This window comes from Numenius arquata, chromosome 1 (assembly GCF_964106895.1).
Source record: "Numenius arquata chromosome 1, bNumArq3.hap1.1, whole genome shotgun sequence".
In the NCBI taxonomy this organism is placed as follows: Eukaryota; Metazoa; Chordata; class Aves; order Charadriiformes; family Scolopacidae; genus Numenius; species Numenius arquata.
Window position 1 is genome coordinate 17779608 of NC_133576.1, and position 17986 is coordinate 17797593.

General features: G+C 39.8%; 2 protein-coding genes across 5 annotated transcripts in view; both read left to right on the forward strand.

Annotated features, from left to right (window-relative positions):
- FILIP1L (filamin A interacting protein 1 like) overlaps nucleotides 1-4309 on the forward strand; it is a 198563-nt gene extending 194254 nt beyond the window's left edge. The window contains exons 8-9 of one of the 2 annotated variants that reach the window (XM_074158427.1): nucleotides 468-652; nucleotides 2136-4309. In XM_074158427.1, coding sequence (XP_074014528.1) covers nucleotides 468-652; nucleotides 2136-2139 — 189 coding nt within the window. In that variant the 3' untranslated portion in view covers nucleotides 2140-4309. Of the gene's footprint in view, nucleotides 1-467; nucleotides 653-1920 lie in introns of both variants that reach the window. The other variant, XM_074158418.1, reaches the window with a different exon arrangement.
- Nucleotides 4310-7465: 3156 nt separating this feature from the next.
- TBC1D23 (TBC1 domain family member 23) overlaps nucleotides 7466-17986 on the forward strand; it is a 36849-nt gene continuing 26328 nt past the window's right edge. For 2 of the 3 annotated variants that reach the window (XM_074145168.1, XM_074145176.1), the window contains exons 1-3: nucleotides 7493-7545; nucleotides 15978-16089; nucleotides 16308-16413. In XM_074145168.1, the coding sequence (XP_074001269.1) occupies nucleotides 7505-7545; nucleotides 15978-16089; nucleotides 16308-16413 (259 nt within the window). In that variant the 5' untranslated portion in view covers nucleotides 7493-7504. Of the gene's footprint in view, nucleotides 7546-15977; nucleotides 16090-16307; nucleotides 16414-17986 lie in introns of all 3 variants that reach the window. The other variant, XM_074145185.1, reaches the window with a different exon arrangement.

A 17986-nucleotide genomic window follows, 5' to 3' on the forward strand; every position in this document is an offset into this window, starting at 1 on the left:
TCTTTCAAACACATTCAATTTGTGTACACTGTGGTCAAAAAATCAAAAATTGATCTCTCACACTAAAGTGTGAGCTAGGTATTGCCTGCTACTCACAACTGAATCAAGACTCACTTCTGCATGTGGGAGTTACCCAATTACTCACCCAGAGAAGTCACAGAGTTCACAGCCTTTGCACCGCATCACTCACTCAGCACCTAGGGCTGCTGCCCTAGTCAGAGGCTGACAGAAAACTTTTTTATACTCTGGATTTCAATAAATTAAGATTCTTTGATATTCACCAGTCAAGTAGATAAGTTAAATACATAAGCCACACTTCTCACCAACAAAGAGAGAAAGGACGGTCAGACAAACAGTTCTAAGAGCAATGCATTTAGTTTTATGATGTGGAAAAGACACTGACAAGACAAATATACAATCCGTTTCCCCTCCCTAATGCATGACTTACTCTCTTGGTTTATTTCAAGATTACTGATGCGTTCCGTCATTCAATTCCAACTCGGATCCCCAAACCTAAGACTACGAGCACAACCAAAGTACCCATAAAAATTTCTGCTGGACATCTCAACAAACCACTCCAAGACAGCACTTCTGGAAAGCTACGCATTATAAGGACTGTGTCTAAAACCTGCCTTCAAAGTGGAGGGAGAAGGTAAATAATTTTCTATGGTCTATGACATTAAAATGGATTTAAGCAATCTGAATCTCAACAGTAGTTGTTTCCATTGGGGAAAAGTCTGAAACCTTCCACATGGTCAGCACATCAATGGTCACTAATCAAGAGACAGCCAAATTCTTTGGAGCCAAAGGTAACTGCATGTATGCAGGGACCAAGCTCTGCTCTCATTTTTCTGGTGTAATTCCAGTATTTGGCCCTCACAGTAGAGAAGCACAGACACAAATAAGTTTCTGTTATAAGTTCAGCTTTGACATGTTCCACAAATAACAATACTAATGTTGTCTCAGTAGATTTATAAAAACATATGGTCAATCAAATGAAGATGGCTTGAAGGAGGTGCCGCTCTGTTTTCAAAGTTGGTGTAGTCAATAAGTATTTCAGTGTGGGTATCTTATGTTCAGTAGTAAAGACAGAATGAAGAGAGGTATGGAGAAATCTGCTCTTTTATAATGCATAGAACTTAGCTCTTGTTGTGCCAAGCATCACTTAAAAAGCATGATTTGAAGATGAACAATTCTCCCCTCAATGAGTTAACTACTGTGATTATCCCCACTCGAATTCGTGTAGATGTTATCTTAGGAAAAACAGATGCAAGAATTGAGATGACTATTGTTTGTATTAGCTGTATAAACTTTCACCATTTTATTTGGACTATAATATTTAGATTTCAGTTCACTTAAACAGTATTTTGGAACTGATCAAAATTTGTGCCAAGCTTAACAGTAAGTTGTGACTAACACAGAAGCGCAATTTTGTTCTTGCATTCCTCCACAATTTTGTCCTTCCTTTCAACTACTCACATTCACGTAAAATAGGTAACTGCATTCATAACTCTTAGCAAAGTTGTTTTTTTAACCAAACTCTTAGCACAAGTAGGTCTAGTTCATCCGTGAGAGAATTTGCCTTTTTGCTTTTCTTAAAGCATAACTTCTTTAAAAGACATTCACTGAAATTTACTCAAAGTTTCCTTTCAGCCAACACATACAAAAAAAAATTAAAACATTAGAAGAGACTCCAGGTTTGTTGTTTTCAATTTTCTGAAAAATAGCAACTGTTGCTCTGACAAGAAAATTTCTCACTATTCCACTTTATCTAAAGTTAAAACTAACAAGATACTATTACTGCAAGAAGCCCCCACAGGAATCCTGTAATATCAACTAACATGAGCTACTGTTTTAGAATATAAAAATTAATTTATTTCCCTGGTATTAATGTGTCCCTCATTCTTCTTCCCCTAACAGAGTGCATTCCAACAGTCTAAATGGCTCAACTGATAAATTGTGGGAAAACTCCTTTCACATAGGTCTTTCTTTAAGAACTGCCAAATTCTAATTCCTAAATAAAGCAAAAGCTGGTGGTGATGACAGTGCCATAGCCAGAATCGCGATTCTTTTGCTGAAGCAAGGAGAGATTTTGATGCTTTCAGTTATCCGATTTTTTCCCTTTTATTTCACAGCTAAAAGTTTAACTTAGCCACTGAGACAGTACAACACATTAGCACAGCTGCGTGACTATTTTTGCAAACCCAGAACAGAAACCTCAACAGCTCCACAAGAAATTCTCTAGGAGTACTTTAAAAAATGAAGTTTAAAAAGATCAGTCTACTGAAAAATTATTTCACCGTATGTCCTACAAGATCCACTTGTGTCAAAATGCAAGAATTAAAGAATGAGTCTTCCATATTGAAAAGAAAGGGTTTCAAATTTTATTCACGAAATCTGCTGGTAACTAAAAAGTTCCAAGGATCCGTGTCATGTATGCTCAGATCCAAATAAAGTTCCCAGAAGCACCCCGTTGTTATGTTCTGCAACTTGCAGAATGAGAGTATGTAGATGCGAAGAAACACAGATTTCAAAAAGCTGTCAACTTGTCGTGCTTATCAGAGAGATCTTCAGTACAAGAGCAAGTTCCATCAGAAGGGACGGCAACTCCTGAATGAGCCAAAAAACCAACAAACTTCTCCATGTACAGGTCCACCAACAGATCTCAGCTCCAGTCAAGCAACAGAACTCCCACTGAATGTGCTACAATGAACAGTCACTGCTTCTCAGTAGTTGCAAATCACGTATTACAAATTGATGCTATTTGGCACCCTTTATTGCCAGTCTACAGAAAGAAAAGAAATCCTCTGGCAAAAGAAATTAATTCCTGCAATAGACTCCTTTGCTTTAGAGCCCACAAAGGAGCCCACAAGAACTGTCAAATCATCCTCCATGGTACCCTATTATTCTTCTCACCTATCTGTCCTGCTGACATAGAAGAGTTTCCCTGTCTTTTGCTCCTTTCTCGGGATGACACAATTAATTTCTTCCTATGACGGATATGGCCCACATAGGCTCTTACTTAACGATCTAAACAAACTGACAAATCGGGATACTACACTCTTACGGGATTAAGGGAGACAAAGAAAGCATGGAGAATGAAAGAAAAGGAGTGGTAACATAAAAGCAGGAAACTGGAAGAATTTATGAAAAACAGAAGTTCATCCCGCTCCCTCAAACTGCTTGGGAGATGTGGCATGCTGGATACAGGCAAGATACGGACATTTATAGTGCTGTGAAAAGTGCTCTTTCTGTTCATGGAGAGAAGAGGAAAAAGTTGCTGCCTTTCACCGGCACTAAACAAACTCCTTAGTATTCCTTATCCTCTCCCTTATAGTTCTGAATGCAATTTAGAAATCACATTCAAGACTGGACATAGTTGTGACATGAACTGGAAAAAGGGAGGGAAGGAAGCCCTGCAGTCAAATGACTTGGGATGTGGAACACTAAACAACACTGCTAAGTCGACAATAATTTCTAACTACTCTCTCCACAAATCTCTCAAAGTTAAAGGTTTGCTGAAGAAGTTATTGGGCAAGATTCTTTAGTTTGTGTCATGTGACAAGGTAAATAGATGGCTAATCCCTTCAGGGTTTTGAGAGTTTTTTGTTTTACATCTATAAACCACCTGCAGCAGGGTAAACATTCATATCTCAAAGTGAGAGCAACTACTTTTAATATGGATTTTAAAACAATGATTTCCAATCATGTTGTCAAAAGCAAATTAAGAATTACTTACATATCCATATACTAGGATATATATTTTGTGTTTTCATACTTTTTAAGTGAGTCTGAACACCTTTCATAAAATTCATCTTAAATTAAGTAGCTCCTTCTAAGTACAAGTTGCTAAAATCTAAGACACCTTTGAGGGCTGAGTTATTAGGAAGAATATTCCATTGTTCAGGACTTATTCTAGGGCTATTCTTAAAGGAGTTGGCAAATGATCAGTATTTAAAAAGTACATTTCAAATTCTTCTGCGTTGCACCTGCAGTTGTGGCAGAGATGCTTTTTTAAAATAGGTCAGCAAACGAAGTCGGATAGCAAACATTTTTGTTAACAAAACATGATGCTTTACAGAAATAAACTTGATCAAGTCTGTCAAAAGTGCTCACTAATGGGCAATTATTTTCTTGTACTGCTGCTTACATTGTACACCGTAAACCCTGTTTCCTCTTTCATGCCAACTGATTTTAAAGCATTTTACAGTATCCATAAGATGTGGTACAAATTAACCTTTGATTTTACATCTGTTGTACATTAAAAATGGCTACACAAAATAAAAGTAAGATATGCTCTTCTTACTTTACTGATGGCTCGTATCAACTTAATACAACAATAGGCTCCACATAAAGGACCTGCCAACAAGTTTACAAAGGTGGGATATAGACAGCAGAGCACATGGTTTGCACAACACTCACGTGTAACCATTACCCATAACACATTCAAAGAATGCTCTGGGAGTAAAGCACACATAGTGTTTTTAGCACAGGGATGGATTAGACAGCTCCATAGGTTCCTTGCCACCTGAATTATTTTAATCGCTCAACACTGCAATTGCAAAAATCCCAAGCAGTTTTACATAACTGGAAGAAGAGTTGTGATTCACAATCTCATCTCACAGTCAGATGGTTTATCCATCATGTCAAAAGTTTATCATCCAAGTCCTGCTTGGATCCAGTTTCTGAAAGAAAGCTGCCAACATTATAAAAAGCAGCTTACCACCCACCCCAAATGAAACCTCTGGTTGGTAGAATGTGCTGGTGGGCTCTTAAGATAATTAGTACTCCTGAATGAAAAATTCCTGATGAAGAGGATTTACCATGGAAACCGGAACTGCTTAAGGAACCTACATGAGACTAAAAATGAAAAGGAATGTTCAGGAGACTTATTAGGGTTTGTGACCCCTCTTTATTACCTACATACAATTTTTATATTGCTCCCTCTCAAACTATTGTCCAAGTACCTTTTCACAGGAAATGAGCAACCATTGTCAAGGCACTAGAAGATGAGAAGTCTTCACAGAGGTGCAGATAACTCCCAATGCTTTCCAGTATTATACTAAAAAAATCAGTTTAAAAGTCAATTAAAAATATCCATAAAATACAGCACTATAAAGTCCTAAAGATCTACCTGAATTTCCACATTAAATCTCAACATTACAGATGCAACCACAGACTGTTAAGTGCCTTAAGACACATTGGAAAAAGCCAAGTACAGGAACCAGATATTATAATCATCAGGAAAAGACACAAATCAGCCACAGTACGATACTCCAAAGAGCAATGGCTGGAGAAAAGGTGTTTAACTCCCGCCCTTTTACAATAACACATGACAAGGGTGACGTGAGACACCCCAGGGAGCACATGGGTGATGCTTTTCAAGTACCAGATACCTTTACCCCCCAAAAGGCGCTACTATAGATCCACCGTTTCCAAGGCCTTTCAGAACCGTAAGTAACTTCACGCCGGTAACGGCAGTCAACACACATCATGCAACACCCTTTCATCAAAAAAACTCAGTTTGGAAGAAAACACAGAAGCTAAATGAATACAGAGGACAGCTGAGCTCTGAACTCAAAAGCGAGCGGTTTCCTTCCTCTCTCCCCTCCGCCGCCCTTTTTAAAATTCGCTTAAATGTGTTTTTGTTGAGTGAGCTCCTATTAGTACTTAAGTACTGATATTTTCGTTTGCCGCTTACCTCTTCTAATTATCCCGGGTCTGAAGGGTCAGAGATGAGCCCTCACCTGGCTGCAGAGATTTTGTTTACATGCAAAACCGCCACCGGCAGCCAGCAGGGAAAAGCAAGCACAGGAAGAAAAAAACGAGCGAGGGGGAAAAACAGGAGAAGTAAATTAAAAGCGGAGAAGGGAAAAGCAAGGGGCTAGAAGGAGGGGAAGTCGGGCGGGGAAGTGGGGAAAAAAAATCGAAAAGGAAGGAGGAGGGCCGAGGAGGAGGGGGGGGCTGGCTCTCACGAAGACTGTTTCAAGCCCAGCGTGAGGGGGGAACCCCAGGAGATGAGTACCTGGACTACCGCCTGCCCCGGACGGAGTCTCCCACCACGGCTCCTCCAGCGTGTCTCCCATGATGCTGCCGCCGATCCCGCCGCCGCCGCCACGCGGGGAGGGCGGGGCCAGGCGCGCACCGCCCTCGCCCGGCCCCGCCCCTGGGGCCGCGCCTGCGCACTGCCACCCCCGACCGGCAGTGAGGCGGGGCCGCCGGGGTCCGTGTGTCTGTCCCTCTGTCCGCCGATCTGCCGCGTTTACCGTTTCCAGGCGGCCGGGGGGGGAAATAATGCCTTATGGACGTTTTGCAAATATCTTTTTCCCCTTAAGTAATAAAAGTAGGTGTTTAAGATGTATGGGGTTTTTTTTTAGTGAAAAATATAGATGAAGCGGGAAAAAGAGGAAAAGAATGAAGAATATTACCCTCTCCTTCGCTATATATATATATATTTAATTGCCTGAATGTGGTTTCATGCCGTAAAACACTTACTTTCTCGGCTAAGATTATTCACGCAGCCTGTCCTGAGGGACAAAAAGCACGCGTGAAGGAGTTTGCGTTACCTCCGGGGGCGCCACGCGCCGCTGAGGGAGCGCTCCCCTGTCCCCACAGGAGCCGCCGCGCTCAGAGCCCCGGCCGGGGGCGGGCACCGCAGGGCGACCCCAGGCCAGCTGCGGGGGTGAAGCAGGCAAGCGTTAAGGACGTGAATTTATCGTAAGGTGGCACTATTATTCCGCATATAAATTACTTGAAATTTTTTTCTGAATTTTCATAGGCGTGCGCTCTTTAATATTTCTCTTTTTTTCGTTTGAGGGTGCATGCAGGACCATGCACGACCGAGAGCTGCAGTGTTTGTCCTTCCCAGGGTTGCTAATGAGTGTGACCAGAGGGGATATGACCAGGGGAGATTTAGATTAGATATTAGGAAGAAATTCTGTACTGTGAGGGTGGTGAGGCACTGGAACAGGTTGTCCAGAGAAGCTGCGGATGCCCTAACCCTGGCAGTGTTCAAGGCCAGGCTGGATGGGGCTTTGAGCAACCTGCTCTAGCGGGAGGTGTCCCTGCCCGTGGCAGCGTTTGGGTTTTTTTTCACAGAACGGCTTCCCTGCCGGGGATACCCATCCCTAAGTCTTCTAGAGCTGCCTCAGGTAAACGCCACTGGGGCGCGGCGGCAGCGGCAAACCCCGCCGGGCCGACGCTACCCCCGCTGACCCCGGCCCCAGACCCGGTTCCCACCCTGGCCCGTCCCCGGTTACTGACCTGGCCCGGCCCAGCCCCCGGTTCCCGCCCCTTCTCCTCATGCAGGCACAGCCCTTTTCCTGTGCCAGGCTTCCGCGCTTTGCGGCAGGCGCTCTCACTTCGCGACAGCACGGGCGAGGCAGGGGGACAGGCGCCGGTGCGTGGTGAGGAGTGGTGTCGGGAAAGCAAAAAAAAAAACCCACACGACTAAACCACCACCCGACCGCGCTTTACGACCGAGCGAGGAGGCACGTCAACAGCTATGGCGGAAGGGGAAGAGGCGCCGCCGCCGTCGAGCAGCTGGTGAGTTATGGGGGTGCCGGTGTGCTCCCTCCCGCTCACTGCCCTCCTCTCCGCAGCGGGAATGAGGGGGAGGAAGGGGAGAGGGGAGTGGTCGGTGGATGAGAGGGGCTGATGCCCCCCTGTATGTCGCCGCTTCTCCCTCGCCCACTCCCCCGGGCCCCGCCGCGCTCGGGGTTTGGGGCTGGGGCCGCCCCTCGCTTTTCGGGAGCGGGGCGGGCGGCCGTGGCCCTGCCGGCGCGGAGTGCTGGGCGGGGGCAGGGTATCTGACGGAGCTCCCCGGGGTGGGGGCGGACCCCTTGTGTCCCCCTCCCCAGGCCCGGCGGACCGGCAGGCCCCAGTGCAGTGGGAAGCGGGGGCGAGCCGCGGGGCAAACGCCTCCGGGCGCTTAGCAGCTGCCAGGTCCCGAAGGAGGAAGCGCCGCCGTCAAAACGAGGGCGAGACGGGGCGTCCTCTGGCCCTGCCCAGCCTGGAGCGAGGCGGCTGCTCCAGTTTGAAATGACAGCTTTGGTGCGCGGTAGGAGCTGCTCCATGTGTGCGTCTGGCTGGCTGGAGTGGGTTTGCTTTGTTCAGTTCGTCTTCCCCTTTCTCTGCGTACCTGCTCAAGCACAGGTGATCACAGTAGGTCCCGGCTTGTTTTCGGAATGATTTTACTCGCCACCTTCCTCTAGAGCAGCTGTTACTTATAATGGATTTTACATTGAACCTTTAGGACAAGAATAGAGACTAGTTCTGGAGCATGTATAGGATCATTTTGATGGTAACAGTGATGTGATTTTAGTGTTTGTGCATGTGTATTCGCTTAAGATTGCCGAGGCTTGAATAAACATTGTGTTTAAACACTGAAGCTATTCTTACTGCACCCCACATCTCCATTCCTGTGCATCTTCACTTTGTTTTTCTATTTGTGCTTCTGTATTGCATGTGGTTTCTTTTCTTTCTGTGGTTCTGTGCCACAGTGTTGCTCTTTGTCCTTTCCACGTATGTGCTTTTCAGACAATTTCCTTACAGACCTGCTTTTTATGATCATTTCCAATCTGATGATTTTGCTTCTAGGCTTTATTTATGTGGCAGGTTCAAAGTTTCTTGCAAACTATGCTCAGCCTTCTTTGCGTTTGGTTATCTCACTGGAAGAAGCTGGAATTGACATGCATGCAGGCGTAGCTGGTATCTGTTCTTTGTCTAGGTTGTTCTACAGCTACAATTCTTGTATAAAGCAACTATCATTTACTAGCAAATGAAAATGAATTAGTGTTGGGTTTTTAGCTTTTTTTTTTCTTTTAGTTTCAGCTTCAAAATTTATGAAGCACTGTCTATAGGTACAGTGTTGCATAAGCATTATTTCTAAATACAGACCTGACTGTTGGTACATGCAATTACAAAGTTAAGGACAGACTCATTGATGGTGTGATCTAGACTCTTTGACACCCTGGACATTGAATAAGAACCATGTTGAAATATCTCTGAAAAAATATGTCAAACCTCCTTCATTGCTAATGTTGAAATAATATTACAGTCTCCCAGATCACAACAAACTGCAAAAGTTCTGGTTACGAATGATGCACAAATGCAGACATATTTCAAGGTGCAGCCTACATTGTTGCCATCTGGCTGGCAGCTACAAAATGTAACTATAATCAGTTTGATATGCTGGTACTGCTAGAAGACATTTTCTAAGTCTTTATGAGAATGGTTCAAGAGGTTTATGCTTAAATGCTACATTAACATGCCAGAATACATCCTCTTACTAGAACTGCACCCTGTGAACAACTTAAAAGTTGTATTCCATATTGCTTGTTCAGAAATTTCAGGTGGCTTTTTGGTTTTGTTTTGTGTTGTTTCCTGGGGTTTTTTAAGTGAGTTGCAGTGAAATATAGTCTAAACATGGGGAGGAACTTCTTCACTTTGAGGGTGGCAGAGCACTGGAACAGGTTGCCTAGAGAGGTGGTGGAGTCTCTGTCTCTGGAGACGTACAAAACCCACCTGGACAGGTTCCTGTGTAACCTGCTTTGGCAGGGGCGTTGGACTAGACGATCTCCAGAGGTCCCTTCCAAACCCATATCATTCTGTGATTCTGTGAAATATTTTCTTTTCATTTATTGTTTTAAACTGTTGTCTTGTATACATATCTGAATGTTGTTGTTTTACTAAGTATGATATGTATCTTTTGAATGAAAGTTTTGGTGTGAATTACTACATTATCATAGTTTTGAAGTGTATAAAATTGTGCAATAACATTTCATGCTTTAAAAAATCACAGCGGAAACATAAAATGATGCATACGTACACCTGAACAGTGTTGGCAACAAAACTGGCAGTGTTGATTTCTTGTCCTCTTTTTAGTTCCTTAGGGGGATTCAAAGGCAGACATGATTTTTTGTCCAGAGACTGTGACAGCACCTTTAGTATGTAGAATCTGGACATACTTATTAGCGTAAAACATCCTTTTGATTTTTCCTGTGTCAAGTTGACATGCAGCGCTGGTGTAAATTATTTGAGGGGACACAAACTAATGATGAGTTAATACCCTCAACATCCATACAGAGTGCTTGGTCTTTTGTTTAATAAAAAGCGGGGAAACTTGCCACTGTCCGATACAATTTAAAAAACAAAACAAAAAAAACCCCACCTCCAAACTTCTTGTACAGAGTTATTAAAAGATTGTCAACTTTTTCTTCAGTAAATACAGGAAGTTAATCAGCAGTTTTAATTTAAAAATGAGAACAATCTGTCAGACCTTTTTTATTAAATATTTCTTTTTAGCTATTTGGGCATATTCTCAAAAATCAATTTGAGAATTTGCCGGCTGCATTATATTTCATGCTGGAAAACATACCTGTGTCCAAAGCTAAGAATGCTGTGAAACACAGAGGAGACAGACTGCTTTCAAGCTGTGCTGTAAAATCTTAATTTCTTTTTTTTGTCCACTTTTTTGATTATTTTAACCATAATTTTAGTCAATACAATACTTCTAGTCAATAGAATATACAGACACAGACAAGCTGGACTGTTCTTAGCTAAAATGTTTGTAATTGGAAGTTACAGTTTTTTTCTCTCCTCATTTATCAAGGAAATAAATTATTTGGACTTCATGCTTCTTGTTCAGGTTCTCAAACAGATAAAGATACAAAACATTATGAATTAATTTCTCAAAAGTTTTTGTAGATGTTTAATACTCGAGCTTTAGGGAACTTGGTCAAGTAGTATTTTTGTTTTAAGATCTATGCTTTGAAAGTTAAGACCTAAACTAAATATAAGTTACTAACTAAATCTAACCACAGATGGAATTGTTGCCATGCATTTAGCTTTGCATTGGAGTAATTCATCTTACGGGTCCCAAAATACACTCCAGCTGTTTCAGACAACAGGGTGACAAAGCTAGTATATTTTTTTTTTTTTTTTTTTTTTTCTATGCTCAGAATCTGGCTTATTAGTGCTTGGAGCTGTATTTCTTCTGAAAGCATACAAACAAAATATCCTTTGCAGTTAAACGTGAAATTAACACACTTGAGGAAAAAATAGCGATAAAAATGTCAGGGAATTAATGTTTTTCTCCAAAATTCCATTGGAAAAACAAGAATATTCAATGGTGTTCTGAATACAATGGGTATTTTGAAGTAAATGCGAGGGATTGATTTTTTGTTTGTTTGTTTTCAATAGAGAAGAAACACTTCTCATTACTTTTGATTTAATATAGCTCTTCTTGAGGCTTTTTTCCAGTAGTCAGGAGAATCCTAAATTAAAAGTAGGAACCACAGTAACTAGATTATATAAAAGCATATGGGGGGGGGGGGGGGGGGGGCGGGGAAGAAGCTTTTAGATGGATACTTTTCTGTGGTGAGAAGCTGTGTGGTGAGAACTCTGTGGTGAGTTCTTCGCTGATCGAAGGTAGAACGACGGCTATAAAAATAAATTGATATTAGCCATTAAGTTTGGAAATGTTCATCAACGCTATAAACTTGCCCAGCTTTCTTTTAAGCAAAGCTTGTTTGTGATTATTGCATATTATAAACCTGTATGCTATTGGGAGCTTTTTCAACTAAAGTACTTTGCTTAAAATGCAGTTTAGTTCTACCCTCTTAGTTACAACAACAAAAAAAAATATACTGGAATAAAGTAGTCCAATCTGGCGCTAACATGGACATGTACAGGCGGCCCTCATGGTTCTGATGGCAGTAATGTGATATATATGTCTGTCTGTCTTTTTTGCATGCTACAATTATCAGAAATACACAAAATCTTGTAGACTGGATGTGTTTGTCCTAGGAGATAATGACAGAAACTAAAAGATAGTTGTGGAAACTAAAACTTATGATACTCTTGGGAAGGGTTCAGCTGGTAGCAGCTTGCTTCTGGTTTAGGGAAAACAGGAATGATGTGTGAAGACGTTTAAGTAGTACTGCTTCTTACACTGAAAGTGGTGGTGGCCTACTAAAGCATATCGTGAGCAGCTATGATGAGTGTATCACTTGAAGAGTGTGGGTTAAAATAATCAACGAAGCTTTTTCAAGTGTTACACCAGCTTCAGATCAGTGGTCAGCACATAGGAAGCAGTTTGGTAAGTAGTATAATCTAAGTGGGAGTATGTGTTTTAACCCTCTTTTAGCGCACTGAGGAATATCTAACAGGCAGGTGTGTAGCAGTAGATTCAGTGTATATTGGAAAAGAGCGATCGTCTTGTTTTGAACTGATACGTGCATTTTAGATAATGCATTTGGTACATGTAGAAGATACCTTTTGGGCTTTTAAAGTAATACATTAGTATTAGAAGTGTGCCCATCACAAATAAAAGCTTTAAACTTTTGAAGCTTTTTTTTTTTTCCCAAAAATGCACTTTGACTTGGAAGAAGCAGTTCAAAGGGATCTGTCTTCCCTTACAACAAATGAACAGGCATAATGACTTTAGCAGATACATTCCAGGCATTGTAATCTACGGATTGATTACAGTTTTCTTTATACATCTTTTCCTATGTATTTGTAGTTTAGCAAAACACTTCCTACTGTCTTTTCCTTGCTGTTCACATTCCCACGATTTATTAATCTCTTCATTAGCATTTATAAGTGATTATTACCAACTACTTCAGTCATCTATAAATAAATAGTACTTTAAAACAAAAAAAGTGAAGCTGAAGTCCCAACCGTTGATCAATTTTATTTTTTATCGTCTACAGCTCACTCTCACGTATTAATTGTTTTGGCTTTAAAAAGTCACGTTGAATATCTGCAAAGGTAGTTACCTATTGATTATAATATGTCACAAGACTGGCATTAATTTCAGAGACCCTTCTGTAAGTATGGAAATTTCCTCCAGGCACACTAATAGCAATATTGTGCACTGTGGCATTTAGAACAGTATATCGTGTAGGAATTAACTAACCTTTCAGGCTATGGCTTGGATATAGGCTGGAATTGTATACATCCAACCAAAATTTAGAATAGTGCCTAGAATAAGGCAGTGGAGCCATGGTAGAGCAAAAAGAAGGATGTTCAGGTCTGGAGGAGTTTGCCTGTAAAGAGAAGTGTTGCTTTCTTTCCAAAGTAAGTGTAATAGTTTTTGTTCATATGAACAGAAAACTTCCTAGCTGATCTTCAGTCATGAAAGACAAGGATCCAGATTGCTAGCAGTTTGCTGGAACATTTCTAGCACAGACAGAAATAAGGTAAAACACAGCCGGTGGACATGTGTTAAAGTATCAAAATCACTTTCTTGGTACTTTGCAAGTTAGTGTGAATAGAATACTTATTAGAAAATATTTTTTCTTAATCTTTGAGAAGTTCTCACTTCTAGCCTGTGAGCAGTCATGGGATTTGATGGAGAAAAAGAATAGCAAATTAAGTCATAAGTGGAATAACACAATTTCCACACACACCCCCACCCCTCCCCCCAAACTCCCCCCCCAACTTCTGCGCCAACTCCCCCCCCCGCGCTGTTAGATTCTTACTTTTCAAAGTGAAGTAGTAAATCGAGCATTTGCCTGTCGTCTTCACAGTGTATAAAACGTGAATGACAGTACTTAGGAAGAAGAGTTCGCAAATAATATATTATCAAAGAAATAGAGGAAGCACACATTTGCAGATAACATGTTGAAGTTGATCCTGATGTTAACACACGCACAGCTTATTAAGCTGTGAATATTAGGCACAAGTAACTGGTAGAATTAGTACTCATGGGTCTGTGAAACATTCTTTGTCAGTCATTTTTGTAATTTGTGTAGATGTATTTTTAAGTGTTGTTTCACATATATTAAATTACTTTTTTTTTTTTTCCAAATGATTTTCATCGGAGGACATAGAAACCAAATTTAAGTATTGCAATTTAAGACCTTTTCACCTGAAATACAATGTGCATGCAGCTGTTGCATTTCTTTCTACCTGCCAGTTTAATACTTGGATAGTATTTGTAGCAACTGATTGCATTTTGTTGCTATACTTCAAAGCCCAGCTGTTGCTCTCTGGTCTTTGTGTCATACATAGTGAGCACAGAAACCGGCAGTATATCTAAGACCATGTAGCTCTCTTCAGCTGGTGTTTGATGTTGGCTTCTGTTCTAGCTAGATCAACCCAGAGTTCATGCAATTCTGCTGATTGCTAGGTTTCTTTGTGTAAATGTCCTGAAAATACTTTATTTTTATTCAGGCTGAATTGATTTGGCGATTTAATTCTTCCAGCATTGATTGTTATGTACACAATTGGACAACAGGATAGGTGACCAACGTGCAAGTGTGCTTGTGCATTTTTTCCACTCTCATTTCTGTCTCAGGAAAGGGATAGTCATCTGGGCTTTGGGATTTTTTTTTTTTTTTAATGCTAAAAATATAAGAAAACAATGCAAGCCAGTCTCTTTGTAAACTGTACTTTCTTTCATCCAAATTTGCAAAATTACTTGAAGAAAAGAGACTGTTAGTTTTGCCTCAGTGTACGTTTGAAATATGATTTAAAGTGCTACCAAAAAGTACTGGCAAAGAAACTGGCTGATACGATGCAAGGGAAATGCTTACTCTGCAAACTTGTAAATACTTTGAGAAGCCTTAAATAAGGCTAGTTCATTGCTTATTGTTAAGTATATGCAAGCATTCTCACAGGATTGAGTTTTTAAACTATTTGTCAAAAAAAGGCAGTATTTAGAAAATTAGAAATCTGTGTGTTTAGCTTTCAGAAGACCAAACTTGAGAAGTTTTATATCAAGGAGTTAGTTGTGGATATATGCAAATTAAAGAAACAGAGCTCAACAACTGACATTCTTTTTCCTTGGGTTTTGGAATTGGCTAAATAGTATGTAATGTGTGAATTAATTGAGAATTGTACTGAGAACAATTTAACATCTGTTATTGCACATGTATAAGTAGATGTGTTGTTCACAAGGAATGCATCTTCATACTTGAATATCTGTCCTGAATGAACAATCACATTCTGTGTTTTGCTCTGGCCATAAACCTCCCAGCTGTGTGTTTAACTCCTCAAGTATATGAAGTAAAGACTTGCTTAAGGAACTTGTCAGAGCTAGTAGAGAACAGTTAAGAGGATACACTAAGTGAGAAGTTTTTCATACAGGACCTATGTATCCTGCCATTGCTATTTTTCCAGTGAACCTGGTGTTTTGCCGCTCTGTGCTACATAATATTGAAATTCCTGAAGTCATCAGATGTGATTCTCTCATTGAAGGCATGGAACTGTTGAAACAGTCTGCAGAAGTTATCAGAGAGATTGTAAAGTAATAATTTCTGGATGTGTACCTTCTTACCTATAATGCTTTTGAACTTGTGTTGTCCTACTATGGCAACTTAAAGTATTATTACTGTTTGACCATCTTGTGAATTTGTGTATTTTGCCACTTCTATTGTTAACATGTTTTAACTCTGTTTTGTGCATGTCTACACTTACGGTACTAGAAGTTTATAGTTAAGTAAATCTGAGTTTGACTGAAAGGTCCTTTCCCATTGCAGGGAAAGATGGGGTTAAAAGCTGACTGTTCTAAACCTTTGAAATAAGTTTTCTGTTTTCTAGGTGATGTAGTATTTTATGTAAAAGAGTTCTGTCATCTAATTTATGTGTAGTGTTTGCTTTGAATGCATTGTGTGTGGGTGAAAATTTGCTGTGTATCTCTTAAGTTGTAAACAACAACTAAACTTGCATTTTTATGATACATTTTGCAACATTGCCACTTCATGAAAGCAAAAAAAAAATGCTCTGAACTTTTCTCACATGTAGATTGAATGGAATTAGAAGTTGGAACAAGCAACCTTAAAAATAAAGAAATAAATAACATTTTGCAGATATTTATTTTTCAGTAATTGGCAAATGGTCTTATACTATATGTTTACATATGTGTGAGTTTTGCCTGACAGTAGCCTCCAATCAACATCTATTTAATAGATAAATATTAAATAATATTGTGTAATTAATTTTAATAAACATATTATGTGTCATTATTATAGGGAAAAAGAGCTTGCAGATGCTCTAGAAGAAGGAGGCTGTGATCTTGAAACTGTGAGAAACATCATTCAAGGAAGGCAGTTGCCTGCTGATCTGAGGGCCAAAGTCTGGAAGGTGAATATGAGCTTAAAACGAGAAGCAGCAAGTACTTGAAATTGTGTTTGTTGATGGTTTAATTGCCAGGCATCTATACAGAAGAGATGTAGTACTGGAATTTTAATATGCATGTATGTTGATTCAGTTTTAGGATTTTCCTCTTCTTTGAGTTCAGTAATTTGGTAACTACAAAAGGATACTAAAATGTTTAAAGGGTTTTCTATTTTTGTTTTCAGATTGCACTTAATGTTGTAGGAAAGGGGGACAGTCTAGCATCCTGGGATGGCTCTTTAGACCTACCAGAACAGAGTATAATTCATAAGGATTGCCAAGAGCTAATTGGTAAGTTCAGTTAAGTTTAGATAACCTATGTGAAAACTTCTGTACTCTCAGTTGTCTTAGAATTTTGTTATTTGAATTAAATAACCCGAATGGTGTTTACATTTTGGAGGAAGCTTTGATGAGGAAGATGAGAGGGCAGAGAAAATCAGAGAGAACTTGTAAGAAAACAGTAGTATCTTACCTATAGTCTGACTCTGAGATGGGTGATGTCATGGAAGTTTGAAGTATTACTTTTAAGTGGTAGTTTGCATGGTCAGAGCCAAATGGGAAGAAAGCTCCAGGAGTTGAAAAAATAAAATTGTTTGTTGTTTTTTTTTTTTCCCAAGCTCCATGTTTTACACCAGACACTCTTTTCTATAGTGTCATTCAAGTTTTCAGTTGTTTAATGACTGATACTTATCTGAAAAGCTGCTGTAGCACCAGAATGCATATAACCTCTAAGAGAAGGACTATATTAAACATTTTGGACTTTAAAGACTATTTTTTTGAAAGGTATTTTTTGATGGTGTTTTCAGCAAAAATGAAAGGTTATGTTTGTGAAAGCAAAATGCTGCCAGGACATTGAAAGTAATATTCCAGTATGTCTGTATGGAGCTGCCACAAGACCACAAAAATGGCCAAATCCCTGGCACTATGCAACAGCATTAGTGAGCAGGTGATGGAGTCAATGCTGACTTGTAAATTAGGATACTATTTCTTACGATATCAGTAAGAGAATGTTCTCTTTTATTACCTGTCATGCTTTAATTTATTCTTGCACAATTGAAAGTTAAGACAGAATGGAGTTACTGCGTACATACATACCTACTACTTTTAAAATACAGTTCTACATTTTCTAGCTGTAGAATCTAGTCGGGTTTATCTTCCTTTTCTCTCTGTCCTGTAAAGGAAGGGGGGGGCATGGATTCCACTGTGTTATTTAATCAAAGTGTCTTTTCTGGAAGATAGCAAGACCTCCCAATTGGTATTCATAACATACAAAATTAAGCGCTTTAATGTCTGTTAGTGTCTCCTTTTGTCTTTATTGCAAATATTTTGTAATATGTAACAATATTAAACTGGTTAAAGTAATAAATTTGAAGTTAGTTCAGAATTAAGGTTATATAGAGATTTAGATTTTTGGGTTTGATTAAATCTCTGTATTTCAGTGTTTTAGCAAAGCAAGTAGTCTCCAAATTTAAAGTAAATCTTCAGATTGCATTTGAGTTTTATGTACTATTGTATTTTCCTGAGAGGTAGAGGAAGGGAAATGCCCGATATTGACTGGTTTTGATGGGAAAGTATTAAAGACTTAAGTACTAAAAACTTCCCTCGACGGTAATGAGACTCATGGCCTTCTTGAGGGGAAAAAATGTTGGCTAGAAATTTAATGCCACTGCATTAATATAGTGTGTAGACATCTCTTCCCCCCATTCGAGACATAACATGGTTATTTCTTCTCTTACTGTAAGTCTGTTTAGCTATAGTAAAATTGACATAATGTAAGTGGATTAAAACAAATTTATCTCTGAAATATATAATTCATAAGTGTTATATTAGATTTGTCATAAAAAATCTAAGTAGGTGTAAATTG